Source organism: Phoca vitulina, unplaced genomic scaffold (genome assembly GCF_004348235.1).
Source record: "Phoca vitulina isolate PV1807 unplaced genomic scaffold, GSC_HSeal_1.0 scaffold3, whole genome shotgun sequence".
Classification (NCBI taxonomy): Eukaryota; Metazoa; Chordata; class Mammalia; order Carnivora; family Phocidae; genus Phoca; species Phoca vitulina.
In genome coordinates, this window is record NW_022589706.1 from 87,199,901 (window position 1) to 87,216,101 (window position 16,201).

The 16,201-nt window shown below is 37.3% G+C and overlaps 1 protein-coding gene and 1 pseudogene across 1 annotated transcript in view; one reads left to right on the forward strand and one right to left on the reverse strand.

The window, feature by feature from the left end:
- The window catches only part of ZGRF1 (zinc finger GRF-type containing 1), a 96,975-nt gene that overhangs the window by 68,021 nt on the left and 12,753 nt on the right, over nt 1–16,201 (reverse strand). The window contains exons 4-7 of the mRNA XM_032401119.1: nt 14,178–14,237; nt 12,267–12,452; nt 9,665–11,942; nt 3,617–3,690 (exon numbers count right to left, since the gene is read on the reverse strand). Coding sequence (XP_032257010.1) covers nt 3,617–3,690; nt 9,665–11,942; nt 12,267–12,452; nt 14,178–14,237 — 2,598 coding nt within the window. The remainder of the gene's footprint in view (nt 1–3,616; nt 3,691–9,664; nt 11,943–12,266; nt 12,453–14,177; nt 14,238–16,201) is intronic.
- Nucleotides 21–1,174, forward strand: LOC116628738 (annotated as a pseudogene).

A 16,201-nucleotide genomic window follows, 5' to 3' on the forward strand; every position in this document is an offset into this window, starting at 1 on the left:
TGTGGTCTCTGTTCCGCAGGATGGCATTTGTTAAAGTTGTCAAGAATAAGTCTTACTTTAAGAGATACCAAGTGAAATTTAGAAGATGATGAGAGGGGACACCTGGGTGTCTCAGTCGTTAAGCGTCTGCCTTCAGCTCATGATCCCAGGGTCCTGGGATCCAGCCCCGCATCGGGCTCCCTGCTCAGTGGGAAGCCTGCTTCTCCCTCCCCCACTCCCCCTGCTTGTGTTCCCTCTCTCGCTGTCAAATAAATAAATAAAATTTGAAAAAAAAAAAAAAAAAGATGACGAGAGGACAAAACTGATTACTATGCTCAAAAACACTTGGTAATTCAGGATAAAAATAAATACCAAACACATTAATATTAATACAGGATGACAGTTTGTGTGGCCAACAGAAATATCATTTGTCAGATTACTTATGCCCACATAGAAGGAGATATGATAGTTTGTGCAGCTTAAGCTCATTAACTCCCAGAGTACGGTATGAAGGTTGACCTGACAAATTATGCTGCGGCATATTGTACCAGCCTGCTGCTGACCCACAAGCTTCTCAATATATCTGACATGGACAAGATCTATGAAGGCCAAGTGGAGGTGATTGGAGATGAATGCAATGTGGAAGCACTGATGGTCAACCTGGTGCCTTCACCTGCTATTTGGATGCAGGGCTTGCCAGAACTACTGGAAATAAAAATTGGGGGAGCTGTGAATGGAGGCTTGTCTATTCCTCACAGTACCAAATGATTCCCTAGTTATGATTCAGAAAGCAAGGAATTCAGTGCAGAAGTACATCAGAAGCACATCATGGGTCAGAACGTTGCAGATTATATGCGTTAGTAATGGAAGAAGATGAAGATGCTACAAGAAACAATTCTCTCAATACAAAAAGAACATAACTCCAGACATGATGGAGGAGATGTGTAAGAAAGCTCATGCTGCTATATGAGAGAATCCAGTCTATGAGAAGAAGCCTAAGAAAGAAGTTAAAAAGAAGAGGTGGAACCATCCCAAAATGTCCCTTGCCCAAGAAGAAAGACTGGGGAGCTCAGAGGAAGGCAAGCTTCCTTAGAGCTCAGGAGCAGGCTGCTGAGAGCTAATAAACCAACCCACAATTTTCTGTGAAGATTTTTCAGATAAAGACAATAATAAGCTTACTCACCAAGCAGCTAAAAAATTAGCTAAACAAATAAGTAGAAGATATATTTAAGAAGTATCTTAATAATGTGAGAAACAATGTATTAAGGGGAAAAGATATAAAACTATTTGTACACATCAATCTAACCATATTTTTAAAAATAGGCCCCAAACATTAATAATAAATATCTATCAGTGATAGGGTAAGTTTTATTTGTCTTCACTTTTTTTTGTATTTAAAAAAGAAGAAAAAAATAGTAACATGGAAAATAGAGTAAGATACAAAATGCGGGCAAATGAAACATTTCACTTTCTTTTATTTCAAACATGTCTTCTAGAAAGAGTAGTGCCATATAATGAGTATCCCTCCAAATATGGTGGCTCAGTCGTTAAGTGTTTGCCTTCGGCTCAGGTCATGATCCCAGGGTCCTGGGATCGAGCCCCACATCGGGCTTCCTGCTCCACAGGAAGCCTGCTTCTCCCTCTCCCACTCCCCCTGCTTGTGTTCCTTCTCTCGCTGTGTCTCTGTCAAATAAATAAATAAAATCTTTAAAAAAATAAAAAATAAAATAAAAATAAAAGCATCCCCAAGAAGAAACACTAATTCTAGAATTTCAATGTATTCTAATTAGTACTATAATTTTTATAATATTACCATGGTTCCTAAACTGTTCAACAAGGTACTTTGAGATGCCAGAGTGAACTCAACAGGAGCTGCACAAAATGTTTTAAATTTAAGGGAAGGGGTGTCTGGGTGGCTCAGTGGGTTGAGCATCCAACTCTTGGTTTTGGCTCAGGTCATGATCTCAAGGTTGGGAGATCGAGCCCTGCATTGGGCTTTGCGCTCAGCAGAGCCGCTTAAAAGATTTTCTTCCGGGCGCCTGGGTGGCTCAGTTGGTTAAGCGACTGCCTTCGGCTCAGGTCATGATCCTGGAGTCCCTGGATCGAGTCCCGCATCGGGCTCCCTGCTCGGCGGGGAGCCTGCTTCTCCCTCTGACCCTCCCCCCTCTCATGTGCTCTCTCTCTCATTCTCTCTGTCTCAAATAAATAAATAAAATCTTTAAAAAAAAAAAAAAAAAGATTTTCTTCCTCTCCTTCCCTCTCTGCTCCTCCCCTGGCTTGTGCATGCTCTCTCTCTTTCTCTCAAATAAATAAATAAAATCTTTCAAAAATTATAAAACTTGGGGCGCCTGGGTGGCTCAGCTGGTTAAGCGTCTGCCTTCAGCTCGGGTCATGATCTCAGGGTCCTAAGATTGAGCCCTGCATCAGGCTCCCTGCTTAGCGGGGAGGCTGCTTTTCCCTCTCCCTCTGCCCCTCCACACCACTCATGCTCTCTCTAGCTCTCTCTCTCTAATAAATAAAATCTTTAAAAAACATTACAAAAATTTAAAAATTTAAATAAATTTAAGGGAAATACAGTGTCACTTGACATCTGTTGATCACTGAATGAACTACTAACTCAAGGTAGTTCATTTCAACATCAGATCTTTTTTTTTTAATATTTTATTTATTTATTTATTTGACAGAGAGAGAGAGACATCGAGAGAGGGAACACAAGCAGGGGCAGAGGGAGAGGGAGAAGCAAGCTTCCCGCTGAGCAGGGAGCCCAATGTGGGGCTCGATCCCAGCACCCTGGGATCATGACCTGAGCCGAAGGCAGACGCTTAATGACTGAGCCACCCAAGAGACCCTCAACATCAGATCTTATATCATCTCTTTCAATGGCATTATATCTTTGTAAAGTTGAGTTTTCAGAAACTGCTATGATAAAAATCAATTACCATGCAAAAATCAATGAGAACAAGAAAACTAATCTATTTTAAGGTTTGAAAAGTTACGCAGTGCCCAACAAGCGCATACATCCCATTAGTAATTGCGTTTAATTAAAAATAAAATGCTTACATTGGGCTCCGCACTGGGGGGAGCCTACTTTAAAAAAAAAAAAAAGCAGGATGGGGGAGTGCCCCTGGGTGGCTCAGTCAGTTAAGCACCAACCCTTGATCTCAGCTCAGGTCTTGAGCTCAGGGTCGTGAGTTCAAGCCCCGCACTGGGTTCTGCGCTGGGTGAGGAGCCTACTTGTAAAGTAAAAAGTAAAGTAAAATAAAATAAAAGGCATATAGTAATCATTTCACAATATATACATGTATCAAATCATTATATTGTAAACCTTAAACTGATATAATGTTATATGTCAACTATATCAATAAAACTGGAAAAAAATAAAAATAAAAAGCTTACTTAATTAGTAGGACATAATACTTATTAAGTTGTTTAATACTACTAACTACTTAATAAATGGAACTGCTAGGCTCCTTTTTTTCCCCCCAAAGGAGGAAATAAAAAAAATAATTAAAAAAAAAGGGGGGGGGGGGGGGGGTCATGAGATAAGATATATTGGGACCCTCTACATTACTGTAATCTCATTACAAAGAACAGAACATTCTATATCAAAATAAAAGAATATAGGAAAAAAATGTACCTGATGAGAATCCTGGTTCAGATGAGGCAACTTTCGTAAAGCTTGTGAAACTCCTGCAGTCAATGGTTTCCTAACTATAGTAAATAAAATAAAATGATTTTATTCATCATACATACAGTGTTTTAAACTTTAAAAACTTATTTCTAGGGGAGCCTGGCTGGCTCAGTCAGTGGGGCATGTGACTCTTGATCTCAGGGTTGTAGGCTTGAGCCCCACACTGGGCAGAGGTTACTTAAAAATAATAAAATCTTAAAAAAAAACAAAAAACCTTATTTCTAAAACTGAATGAAATGAGGAATACAACTTAAACTTGAAGATGAGGTATTCTTGATAATTGTTGAATCTGGATTTTGGATATTTCAGGATTCACTGACTATTCTGTGTATCTGTGTAGTGTATATGTAGTCAAACATTTTCAAGATAAAAATTCAAGAAAAAGGGGCGCCTGGGTGGCTCAGTCAGTTAAGCATCTGCCTTTGATTCAGGTCATGATCCCAGGGTCCTGGGATAGAGTCCTGCTTCAGGCTCCCTGCTCAGCAGGGAGCCTGCTTCTCCCTCTGCCTGCAGCTCCCCCTGCTTGTGCTCTGTGTCAAATAAATAAAATCTTAAAAAAAAAAAAAAGTAAGAAATAAGAAAATGTTGATTTTTTTAAAATTCAAGAAAAAAGAATTTTTTGGTTACTTTCTAAGTCAATAGTAGAAATGCTTCCTTTTGTTTTTTCAAACTAATTGAAAAAATAAATACCAAGTCAACAGCCAATAACCTACACTAAAAAATGCTAAAAATGAGATATTAACTGTTAGAATAAAGCCAAGACCATTACACTGCTGCTATGTGCAAACAGACAACAAAAAAGCACTTAATGCTATTTCTATCTTAAACCCATTTAACTATGGTTTGAGAAAAAAAACTTCAATTATCTTCTAAGTACATTGTGCCAGACACTGGGAAAACAGCAGTTTCTTGAAAAAGGAAGGCCACAGAAGATAAAAAAAAATAAACCAGATAAATTCAGATTATGATACAAAAGAGCTTTGTAATAAAGGTTGATAGGACAGAGAGTAATGTTAGATAGGATGATGGGAAAGATCTTTTATGGGAAGTGACATTTAAGTTGAGATCTGAATACAAGAAAAAGCTACCAGCTATGCCAGAGGTAAAGATGTTCAGAAAAAAGTCAGAACACATATAGAGTCTCCCACCAACAGGAGAGTTGGCAAAGCTACAGAATGAAAAAGAAGAGAGGGTGGCCAGGCCATACCACCTAATTGAGTATCTGTTTAAAAATAGGATTTTTGGGGGCATCTGGATGGCTCAGTTAGTTAATCGTCTGCCTGTGGCTCAGGTCATGATCCCAGAGTCCTGGGACAGAGCCCCACATCAGGCTCTCTGCTTAGCAGGGAGCCTGCTTCTCCCTCTCCCTTTGCCTGCCACTCCCCCTGCTTGTGCTCTCTCTGTCAAATAAATAAATAAAATCTTTAAAAAAAAAAAATAGATTTTTTTTCCTTAAAAAGGTACATATTCAATCATTTCAATTTCTTATAAAGTCACCAAGAAGACTATAATTTTAAAGTGATTATTAATAAACAAATAGATTATTATTGTAAAAATGAAAATCAGAGGCACCTGGCTGATTCAGTTGGGGAGCATGCAACTCTTAATCTCAGGGTCATGAGTTCAAGCTTCTTTTTGGGTGTAGAGATTATTTAAATAAAAAAACTTTATTGTAAAAAAAACATAGCTAAATCTAGTGTAAACTTCAGTTTTAGTCAATTGTTACTTCAGGTTTCATTATTTTCCTGTTAAAATTCAGAATACATTAAATGAAATCAAAATAAGTAGATTTTGGAACTTGATGCTATTTCTAAAAAGGGCTTTAAAAAGGCACTTGGTGAAAATTGTATTTTTTCCTTTATGCATTCACTCAAGAATAAAACCCTAAATGAACATTTCTAAGATATATTCAGTAATCTCACAAAAACTTTAATCTACTGGAAAAAAAATTTTTTTAACACTTTCACACATCTTAAATTGGTGGCAAAACCGATTCTCATTCCATGAAGTCAATTATTATATTCCAATAAATAGATTCAAGTTTCTCAGATTGTCTCAAGAAAACCAACTTATTTCTTTGTAGAGAAATATATCAGAAAACAAATAGTCAAGGGGCGCCTGGGTGGCTCAGTCGTTAAGCGTCTGCCTTCGGCTCAGGTCGTGATCCCAGGGTCCTGGGATCGAGCCCCACATCGGGCTCCCTGCACGGCGGGGAAGCCTGCTTCTCCCTCTCCTACTCCCCCTGCTTGTGTTCCCTCTCTCGCTATGTCTCTCTCTGTCAAATAAATAAATAAAATCTTTTAAAAAAAAACAAAACAAATAGTCAATCCTCATTACTCACAGAACCTACCTACTCACTAAAATTTATTTGGAACCCCCAAATCAGTACCCTGTTTTTTTGAGGTCATTTGTAGACATGCAGAGCTACAAAAAATGAGCTGCCTGACATACATTCCCAGCTGAGGTAGAACAAGGTGACACTGCCTCCTTGAGCTCTTACACTATAAACAAGTGTCCTTTTTGTGGTCTTATTTTAGTACCTTTTTTACACTTTGGGGCTTTTTGTAGGGGACTTTGCTATTTACAATATTCCCTATGCATACTGTCTAGTGTTCCTAAGTGCAAGAAGGCTGTGATGTCCTTTACGGAGAAAATGTGTGTTAAGAGAAGTTTTTCTCAGGAATTACTCATAGCGCAGTTCACCACGAATTCAATGTTAACAGATCGACATTAATTAATGTCTTTAAATAGAAACACTCATAAAAACAAGATTTTGATCAATTGATAAAAATGCTCTGACCAGAGGTTTGAAGGAAAGTACCCCTAAAAGCAATGACTCATTTGTCACTAATTCAGTGTTTGTGTTGATTCAATAGAACATAACTACCGCAAATAATGAGAATCAACTGTAATCCTCTTTCCAACTTGATGAGAAAAAAGATTTCTTCTTTTTTTTTTTTAAAGATTTTATTTATTTATTTGACAGAGAGAGAGAGACAGCGAGAGAGGGAACACAAGCAGGGGGTGTGGGAGAGGGAGAAGCAGGCTTCCCGCTGAGCAGGGAGCCCGATGCTGGGCTTGATCCCAGGACCCCGGGACCATGACCTGAGTCGAAGGCAGACACTTAACGACTGGGCCACCCAGGCGCCCCGAAGAAAAGATTTCTTAAAACTAAATTCTATAATTCCTGTATCTTCATATAGGAATTTATATCCTTATATATTACATAATTATATCTGCCCCTACTTATTTTTCATGAAAATTTTTTTCCTTTTTATTTAGAAAATAAACTATCAATTGCCATCAAACTTAACTACATTTTAAACAAATATTTCAGGAGGTACAATAATTTATTCTTATCTTTCTCAGGAATCCCTTGAGGTATTTAAATAAGAATTCAATTTTAACTTTTGAGTATCCTAAAGTACCCTGTTCATTCACAATTATATGAACCTAATATTTATATTTATTAATATGTCCTACATTGGTTTTCTTTTTTAAAAAATGCTACTGGCAACATACCATAAGCAAAGTCAAAAGACCAATGACATATGAAAGAGAATATCTGCAACACACATCACCAATAAAGGGTTAGTATACCTAATATATGAAAAAAAAACCTCGGGGTGCCTGGGTGGCTCAGTCGTTAAGTGTCTGCCCTCAGCTCAGGTCATGATCCCGGGGTCCTGGGATCGAGCCCCACATCAGGCTCCCTGCTCCACAGGCCTGCTTCTCCCTCTCCCACTCCCCCTGCTTGTGTTCCCTCTCTCGCTGTGTCTCTCTGTCAAAGAAATAAATAAAATCTTTAATAAATAAATAAATAAATAACCTCTTAAAAATCAATGAGAATAAAAAGACCGACAGCCATTAAACATCTGGACAAAAGGGGAGGACAGTTCATGAAAAAAGATGTACAAATGATGCTTAAACATATGAAAAGATGTTAAATTTCACTTGTAGTAAGAGAAATACAAATTTAAATACACTGAAATGCCATTTCTCATTTATCAGATTAGCAAAAATTCCAAAGCTTGGGAACACACTCTACTGGCAAGACTGTGGAGAAAAAAGCACTCTCATACATTACTGGTGGGGATAAGAAATGGAGGGAATTTTGAAGTATCTAATAAAGTCACACATTTACCCAGCAACCCTACTGGCAGGAATTTGTCCTGAAGACACACCTCAAACAATATGCAAACACGCACACACATATATATACATATATATGGCTACTTAATATCACATTATTTGTAATAGGAAAGTATTGGAGACAGGTTGCATAAATGATGGTTCATCCACACAGTGGAATATTACACAGATGTAAACAAAATTAGGATGTGTCCTATGAATTGACATGAAGCAAACTCCAGGATATATGAAGTGAAAAAAAGGTGCTGAAGAATATATAGAGTCTACTATCTCTTGTTGAATAGGAAGGGAACAAAAATGTAAATTATGGAGGTATTTATTTTTGCAAAAAGAAACATAGGTATGACATATTGGCTATGTCTAGCAGGTAGCTAAGAAAAGGATGAAAGGCATAATGAAGGCATCTGACTTTATGTTTTTATACAGCTTTGATTCCTGAACTACGTTAATATTTTACATAATCGGAAATAAAAATAAATCAACAAGGATGGGCAAAAAAGTCCTCATACTGAATATAAACAGTGAATTTAACTATATTTACATCAAATTATAACATAATCACACTGAAGAAAATAACCCAAGTAACTTTTTTTCAAAAATATTTGAGAGAGAAAGAGCACCTGTGTACGCACACCTGAGCAGGGGAAGAGCAGAGAGAGGAAATCTCAGACTCCCCACCGAGCACAGAACTGGATGTGGGGCTCAATTCCACAACCCTGAGATCATGATCTGAACTGAAACCAAGAGTCGGACACTCAAAGAACTGAGCCACCCAGATGCCCCACCCAAGTAACTTTTGAACATAATACTCTACGTATTTTCAGTAGGATACGTTGCAAAAACAAACCAAAGAAGGGGTGCCTGGGTGGCTCAGTCGGTTAGGCATCTGCCTTCGGCTCAGGTCATGATCTCGGGATCCTGGGACAGAGCCCCGGGTTGGGCTCCCTGCTCAGTGGGGAGTCTGCTTCTTACTGGGCCCCTCCCCACCGCTTGTGCTTTCTCACTCTTGCTCAAATAAATAAAATCTTAAAAAAAAAAAAAAAAGGATTTGTGAACTTTACAAATTTGTAAAGGTTTTTTGCTAGTAGTGATACCAGTGTAACAATTAGGAAGCCATTTGATATGTATTGTAGAATTGAGGAAGTAAACATACTAATGTTGTTGGGAACCAGGGACCTTTCTCATTTTGGTAGTAAAGTAATATAATCATGAAATTGAGGAAAGACAGGAAGAACCCAGTGGTTAAGAATTGGAATTAGAGATATCAATATGAACTCATGATTTTTTAAAAAAGTATCTTCTAACACATGTCCAAAAATGTATGATAGGAATGGATATTCACATACATACCTGCTTATATGTGCCTGTATATGCTTATATATGTACAAAATATTTCCAGAAGGATACCCTGGAAGGAAACTGTGGCTAATTCTGAGGAGTGGACTGAAGGACTGTACTAGAAAGGTGACTTCCTTTTCACTATATTATCCTCTATTGGAATTGATTTTACCAAGTACACATATTACCTATTTAAATACTATGTAATTCTGAGGTGCCTGGGTGGCTCAGTCGGCTAAACATCTGACTCTTGGTTTTGGTTCAAGTCATGATATTGGGGTCATGAGATCAAGTCCTGCATCACGCTCTGCACTGGGCATGGAGCCTACTTAAGATTCTCTCTCTCCTTCTCCTTCTGCCCCTCCCCCAGCGCACAGGCGAACCCTCTCTCTCAAAAAAAAAAAAAAATTTACTATGTAATTCTTTAATGTAGCCTCCAAAGCAAATACTTTTCAACCTCTGAGCTATACAGAGAACAATCCAAAACAAACATGCCAATCTAACCTTCAGGATTGCTATCTGGCTCATAAGTCCACAGAGTTCCTTGTTGCTTAAAAGTAGCATATTTCTTTTTCAATATTTCCAAGCCTTCTAAAGCCGTACTGTGTTCAGACAATGACTTTAAAAGGGAAATGTTATTTACTAGTCCAGAGAGTTCCAAAGGATTTCTAGGACTATTCCAATATTGTTTGCTTTCTCCATTAGTTTCTACTTCAATATGGTCATGGTCTAAACTTCTAATGCTTCGCAAATCTTCAGATTCAGGAATATATGCTTCTGTGTCTTTGGAAATAGGATGCTTTTTTTCCAGAGGGTACAAAGAACTGGAAACTTGGGTATTTGATTTATCAAGAGCAATACATTCTTCAGAGTGATTATGATTAACATTTAATTCTTGGATACTGATGTTGCTGCTTGAAGTTGACAGTAAAACCTGTTCATCATTTTTGTCTAAGTTACTTCCCATAATAAGAGTCTGAGGCTCAGTCTGTTCTGAGAATAGGCTATTTTCAGGAGTCTGATTAGTGGCTATGTTTATACAAGGAGTATGTAAATTCAAGCTTATACCTTTAGATTTATTCAGTAGTGAAGGAATATCATAGTTAATTCTGACTTTTTGAATAGATTTATTAGCATTTTCATTATTATCTATAAATACATTATCAGTTCCCTCTAAAGATGAGTCAAAACTGCTTAATGTGTCACTACACTCTTCTATTTCTTTTCTAATGTTTCCAGCTTTCCAAGGTCCTGTGTCAACACCTACACAAGCTTTATCACAAAATTGTGATAGCAGAGTCTCTTTAATAGGAAATGTCTCTGTAGGTTTATCCCTGATAGATGTTAAAAGAGACAAATGTTCACTGCCAACTTTCTTACAGCTTATATCTTCACATCTCTTCTGAACACCTGAACTGCTGTCATTAACCAAAGCTTCTTTTACCCAACCCTCTGAATCCTGGGAAATTTTGTTGTCTTCCTGTGATTCCTCCTCAGTGTCGCTGGTTTCAAAATTGTTCAGATTAAAAGTCACCTCCACAAGTGGCTGTGTTACATTACTCATAGGTTCAGGAATACTATTAAGACTTCCATTATCAGTATTACTTTTAGAAAGCATGTTGGTAAAGTCATCAGAGAGCCTAGAATTGTTGCTTATAGAAGACTCAGTTCGCAGATGTTCAGATTCTGGCAGGAATGACATTGGCTGTTTATATTTCTTTTCTGATGTTCCACATAGATTTATCTCCTGAGCATTTTCTCTAATGAGAATTGATCCTTTTAGACACATCTGGTCATTCTGTCTAACAGATATTTTATTATTTTTTCGAATGTCAGATTCTGATAATAAGCCATCACATTCCACACTTCTACAGGTAACTGGTAAGCTGTTGCTTTTACAGAATGAGGGAATTTCTAATTTTACTTCCTGATCCAAAGATTGATCATTATCATCTACTGGCTTGTCTTCATTATACTTTTTACCCTTTTCAGCACATGTTTCAAACAACTGTTTCCTTTCTTGTACCAAAAGGTCTTTCAAATTTAAATCTGTATTATCTCCCTGGACCTTGGGTTTCCTTTCTGTATTATTTCCATCTTCAGTAGAAGAATGTGCAGGTGAACTCCGTGAGGATAAATACACGGCCCATCGGCTTTTATTTCTCATGATATTTTCTGATTGGTGCTGGTGGTGTGAACTGTCTGTGCTCTTCTTCACCTCAGCACACTCTTCTTGTTCAGTTATGCACTTTGGTTTAGTAGGAATGCTTTCATTTCCTTGTAGTTGTATCTGAGGGAGATGTTCTGTAATCCCAGAATTTAGTTCTTTACACACACCAGTTGATTTGGACTTCAGAAGAGCTAATATCTGTGCTTTGCTTCTGATGTTCTGTGAAACTCCTAAACAGTGAGATGTCAAACCATCTTTTTTTATGGCCTCATTGGTCAGTACAGAATCTGAATGCTTATTTACAGAATAGACAGGAGAGCAAAAATAATTTTCTTCACATAGCATTTCTGGGTTATTCTTGAAGGATGGAGTAGAGACAATAGAAGAAAAATGTAAGCCATTTGTCTCTCTGTTCTTGTAAGTGATACTCTTCTCAGGGTCTGTTGGCATATTATTTATATCTTTCTTACCAGCAGTAGAAAACAAAGGAGGTGTGCTGTAGAAGGGAGAGAGAAAAATAGGACCAGGTTTCTTAGCCTCAAGTGATGCAGCTGATTCACCATTTTCTGTAATAATCATTTTCTTTGGCACTTGACGCGGTCCTCGAAAACCCTAAAAATATTAAAACAATTATTAGCTGTTCCATTATCTATAAAGAAACTTTGATATGAACTGGCTAAAAAAAAAAGAAAAAAAAAGAAAAAGGAGTGTGTCTGTTTTGCAAGATAAAGTAATAAAGATATAAAATTTACAAGATTAAAATGTAAACACTCATTTGTATTAAGATTTTTCTAGTTAGGGTTTACTTCCTCTCCACCTAAACATATATTATGAAGTACCATTTTAATGATAGAGTGCAATAGTTTCAAATTCACTACTTCTTGAAACAATATTATAAATATATATTGATTTATTATTTTCAACAGAGAAACTTACAGTAAACTTCCTTTTTAAACCAGCAGGCTGACATCCAAGGGACCGGCCAGAGGATATAAATCTCCTTGGATTTAACTCCGGTGCTTCTTTAATGACATCCTGTTTAATACCTATGCGTCCAGCAACTTTAACCTCCTCAACTGTTATTAAGTATCGATCACTTTCTAAGTCATCTCCAGGCTTCACCTAAATTTTAAAGAATAAATTTTAAAAAACAAATAAATTTTAAAAAATAAATTTAAAATCATATACATCTAATTATTTAATTATGTGTTCCAATAGGTCATTAGCACTAGCAAGACACAATAGATAATAATTGTTAAATGTATGAATCAATACCTAAATCTTCATTTATTATTATTAGACTAGTTGTCAAATAAGCACAAAAAAGGAAAATAATATAGCAAAAATTTTTCATTAATTTGTTTATTCAATAACACATATATGAGACCCTTTGTTGCATGCAGGAGGTACAAAGACAAGCAAGACAAATATGCCCCTTCTCAAGGAGTTCACTAAGAACCCATACAACTAAATGTAATTTTTAAAATTAGAGGTATCAGGGCGCCTGGGGGGCTCAGTCGTTAAGCGTCTGCCTTCGGCTCAGGTCATGATCCCAGGGTCCTGGGATCGAGCCCCACATCGGGCTCCCTGCTCGGCGGGAAGCCTGCTTTTCCCTCTCCCACTCCCCCTGCTTCCATTCCTGCTCTCGCTAACTCTCTCTCTGTCAAAATAAATAAATAAAATCTTAAAAAATAATAAAAAAAATTAAAAAATTAAAAAAAAATAAGATCATCAACCTAGTTGGTGATACACAAAATCTGTGTATTATCACAGACAATATGCTTAGTCTTTCCTAATGAAATGATTTAAAATGAAATAATAACAACAGTAGTTAGGCCCAATTAAGCATCTACTAAGATAGTGCTTTTCATAGACCCTTTTGATAAATACAAAAATACCACAACCACTATTAATGCTATTTAACACCATGGCTGGGGCGCCTGGGTGGCTCAGTCGTTAAGTGTCCGCCTTCAGCTCAGGTCATGATCCCAGGGTGCTGGGATCGAGCCCTGCATCAGGCTCCCAGCTCAGCGGGAAGCCTGCTTCTCCCTCTCCCACTCCCCCTGCTTGTGTTCCCTCTCTCGCTGTCTCTCTCTCTGTCAAATAAATAAAATCTTAAAAAAAAAAAAATCTAAAAAAAAAAAAAATTTAACACCATGGCCAAAATCAACACAATGATAATAAGAATATGCATTTTAACACTTTTAGAATCACCATACTAAACTGCACATTACATAAATTATTTCTAATTTTTACACCAACATAATAAAGTCTGTTTTTTGGTCTGTTTTACAGTACAGAATTTAGACACAGAGAGGCTAGGCTAGCTAGGAAGCATTTGAAAGTGGGAAATGAACCCAGAATGACCAAACTTTAATATCCTTATTCTTTACACTAAAATATGCCTTTAGTTCCCTTTCTTTCTCCAAAAGGGGAAAACAGAGAATATTTGAGAAAATATTATATATAGGAATAATTTCCCAAAATATTTCCCACTATAGTTCTCAGCCTATCAAGACCATGTAATACAATTAAGTTAGAGTCAATTTCTGGGGTCAGATCCCAGCCCTACCACTGTAATTCTATGAACATGGGCAAGTTACTGAACCTTTCTGTACTGCACTCCTATTCTAAAAAAAATCACAGCGTTGTGTAAAGATTAAATGAAACAATACCTAAAAGTTTTTAGCAAGGGTGTGGCTAATAATAAATGTTGAAGAAGTATTAGCTATAATAAATGCTATTAATACCATGTCTATACTCTTTAACAAAATTCATAAAGAAATTTTTTTAACTTAAATATAGAGATTTAAGTAACTTAAAAATAGGATAGAAACATTAAAATACCTCAAGGCACTTAAGAAATATACTCTCCAAACATTCTCCTTTGTCATCATATAAAATTGCCTATATTAAAACAAAATAAATGTTAAAAAGAAACAAATTCTGCTTTTCTTAAACATCTTCAATAGCAAATCAAAAATGGTTGTATGAATAAATCCTATAATGAAAGAATTACCCAATTTATTTTGGATTAGAAAGTACATCTATTTCAAATGTTTCCTAAGCAACTATTCAATCTGTGCAAGACAGCAAACGTATATGCCTAAGAAATTCATGAACTTAATCTCTGCCAGGAGGATCCTGGAATGGAAATGGGAAGAAAACAGAATTGGAATGCATTAGAGGGCAAAACAGGAGGCAAGATGAGTAAACAGGGGTGCCTGAGTGGCTCAGTCGGTTAAGCGTCTGCCTTGGGCTCAGGTCATGATTCCAGGGTCCTGGGGTTGAGCCCCAAGCTGGGCTCTCTGCTCAACAGGGAGTCTGCTTCTCCCTCTGTGCTCTCTCTCTCAAATAAATAAAATCTTAAAAAAAAAAAAAAAAGGATGTGGCATGGAGGATTGGGGAGATGATCAGTGCTTGAAATAAGTCATCAGCATTGGGAAAAGAGACTTATATGGGGTATAAGGAATAAAACTTGTTGAATGGAAGCAATAAGGGAGAAAAAGGAAGTTAAGGTAATTATAATTTTCTGGCTTTCTCCTTGTGTCTTCAGCCATTTTTTATAGCACTTTCTCCACTAGCCCTTTAAATGTTACTGTTTCCATCACTTTGGAGAATAGTTGGCGTTCTTAAAAGGTTAAAAACAGAGATGCCATGAGATCCAGCAATTCCACTCCACTCTGTACATATACAGAGCAATGAGAACATATGTCTTCACAAAAACTTGCACACAAATGTTCATAGCAGCAAAAATAGCAGCCAAGGGGTGCCTGGGTGGCTCAGTCGTTAAGCGTCTGCCTTCCGCTCAGGTCATGATCCCAGGGTCCTGGGATCCAGCCCCGCATTGGGCTCCCTGCTCAGTGGGAAAGCCTGCTTCTTCCTCTCCCACTCCCCCTGCTTGTGTTCCCTCTCTCGCTGTGTCTTTCTCTGTCAAATAAATAAATAAAATCTTTAAAAAAAAAAAATAGCAGCCAAAAAGTGGAAACAACTCAAATCTGCATCAGTTGAAGAATAGATTTAAAAAATGTGATATATCCACACAATAGACTATTACTGAGCAATAAAAAAAATAAAGTATTGAAACATGCTTCAACATGGATGAAACTTGAAAACATGCTAAATGAAAGAAGTCATTCAATGAAAGACTACCTATTGTACCATTCCATTCATGTGAAAGGTCCAGAATAGGCAAATCTATTGAGGCAAATCTACTGAGACAAAGAATAAGAGCAAAAGTTCTTACAATGACCAATAAGGCCTACATAATCCCCTTGATCTCCATTCTCATCCTTGCTCACTCTACTCCTTGTTGTCTGCCTAACCCACTAGACAAACATACTCAGTTTACTGGTCTGTCTCCTCCATGTTGTTTCCATGAAGTCAGGGGTTCATGTGTTTTTTCCCTCTGCATCCTCAAGAACAGTGTGTAACTCATAACAGGTGCTCAAAAAACATCTGTTAAAGAAATAAATGTAGGGGAGCCTGGGTGGCTCAGTTGGTTGGGCATCTGCATTCAGCTCAGGTCATGATTCCAGGTCCTGGGATGGAGCCCCGCATTGGGCTCCCTACTCAGCAGGGGTTCTGCTTCGCCCTCCTCCTCTCTCCCTCTGTTGTGTGTGTGCTCTCTCTCTCTCAAATAAATAAAATCTTAAAAGAAAAAGAAAAAAAGAAAGAAATGTATGAATCCACTCCAGAAGCTTCAAATATCATCTAAATGCCATGTACTCCCAATCAATATTAGTAGCCCAGAACTTTCCTGAGTTCCAGGTCTCTATAGCCAATTATTTAAATGTTCCTATGACACTGCAAATTCATTAAGTTCAAAATGGAACTCAAAATCTTAATTTTGGGGTGCCTGAGTGGCTCAT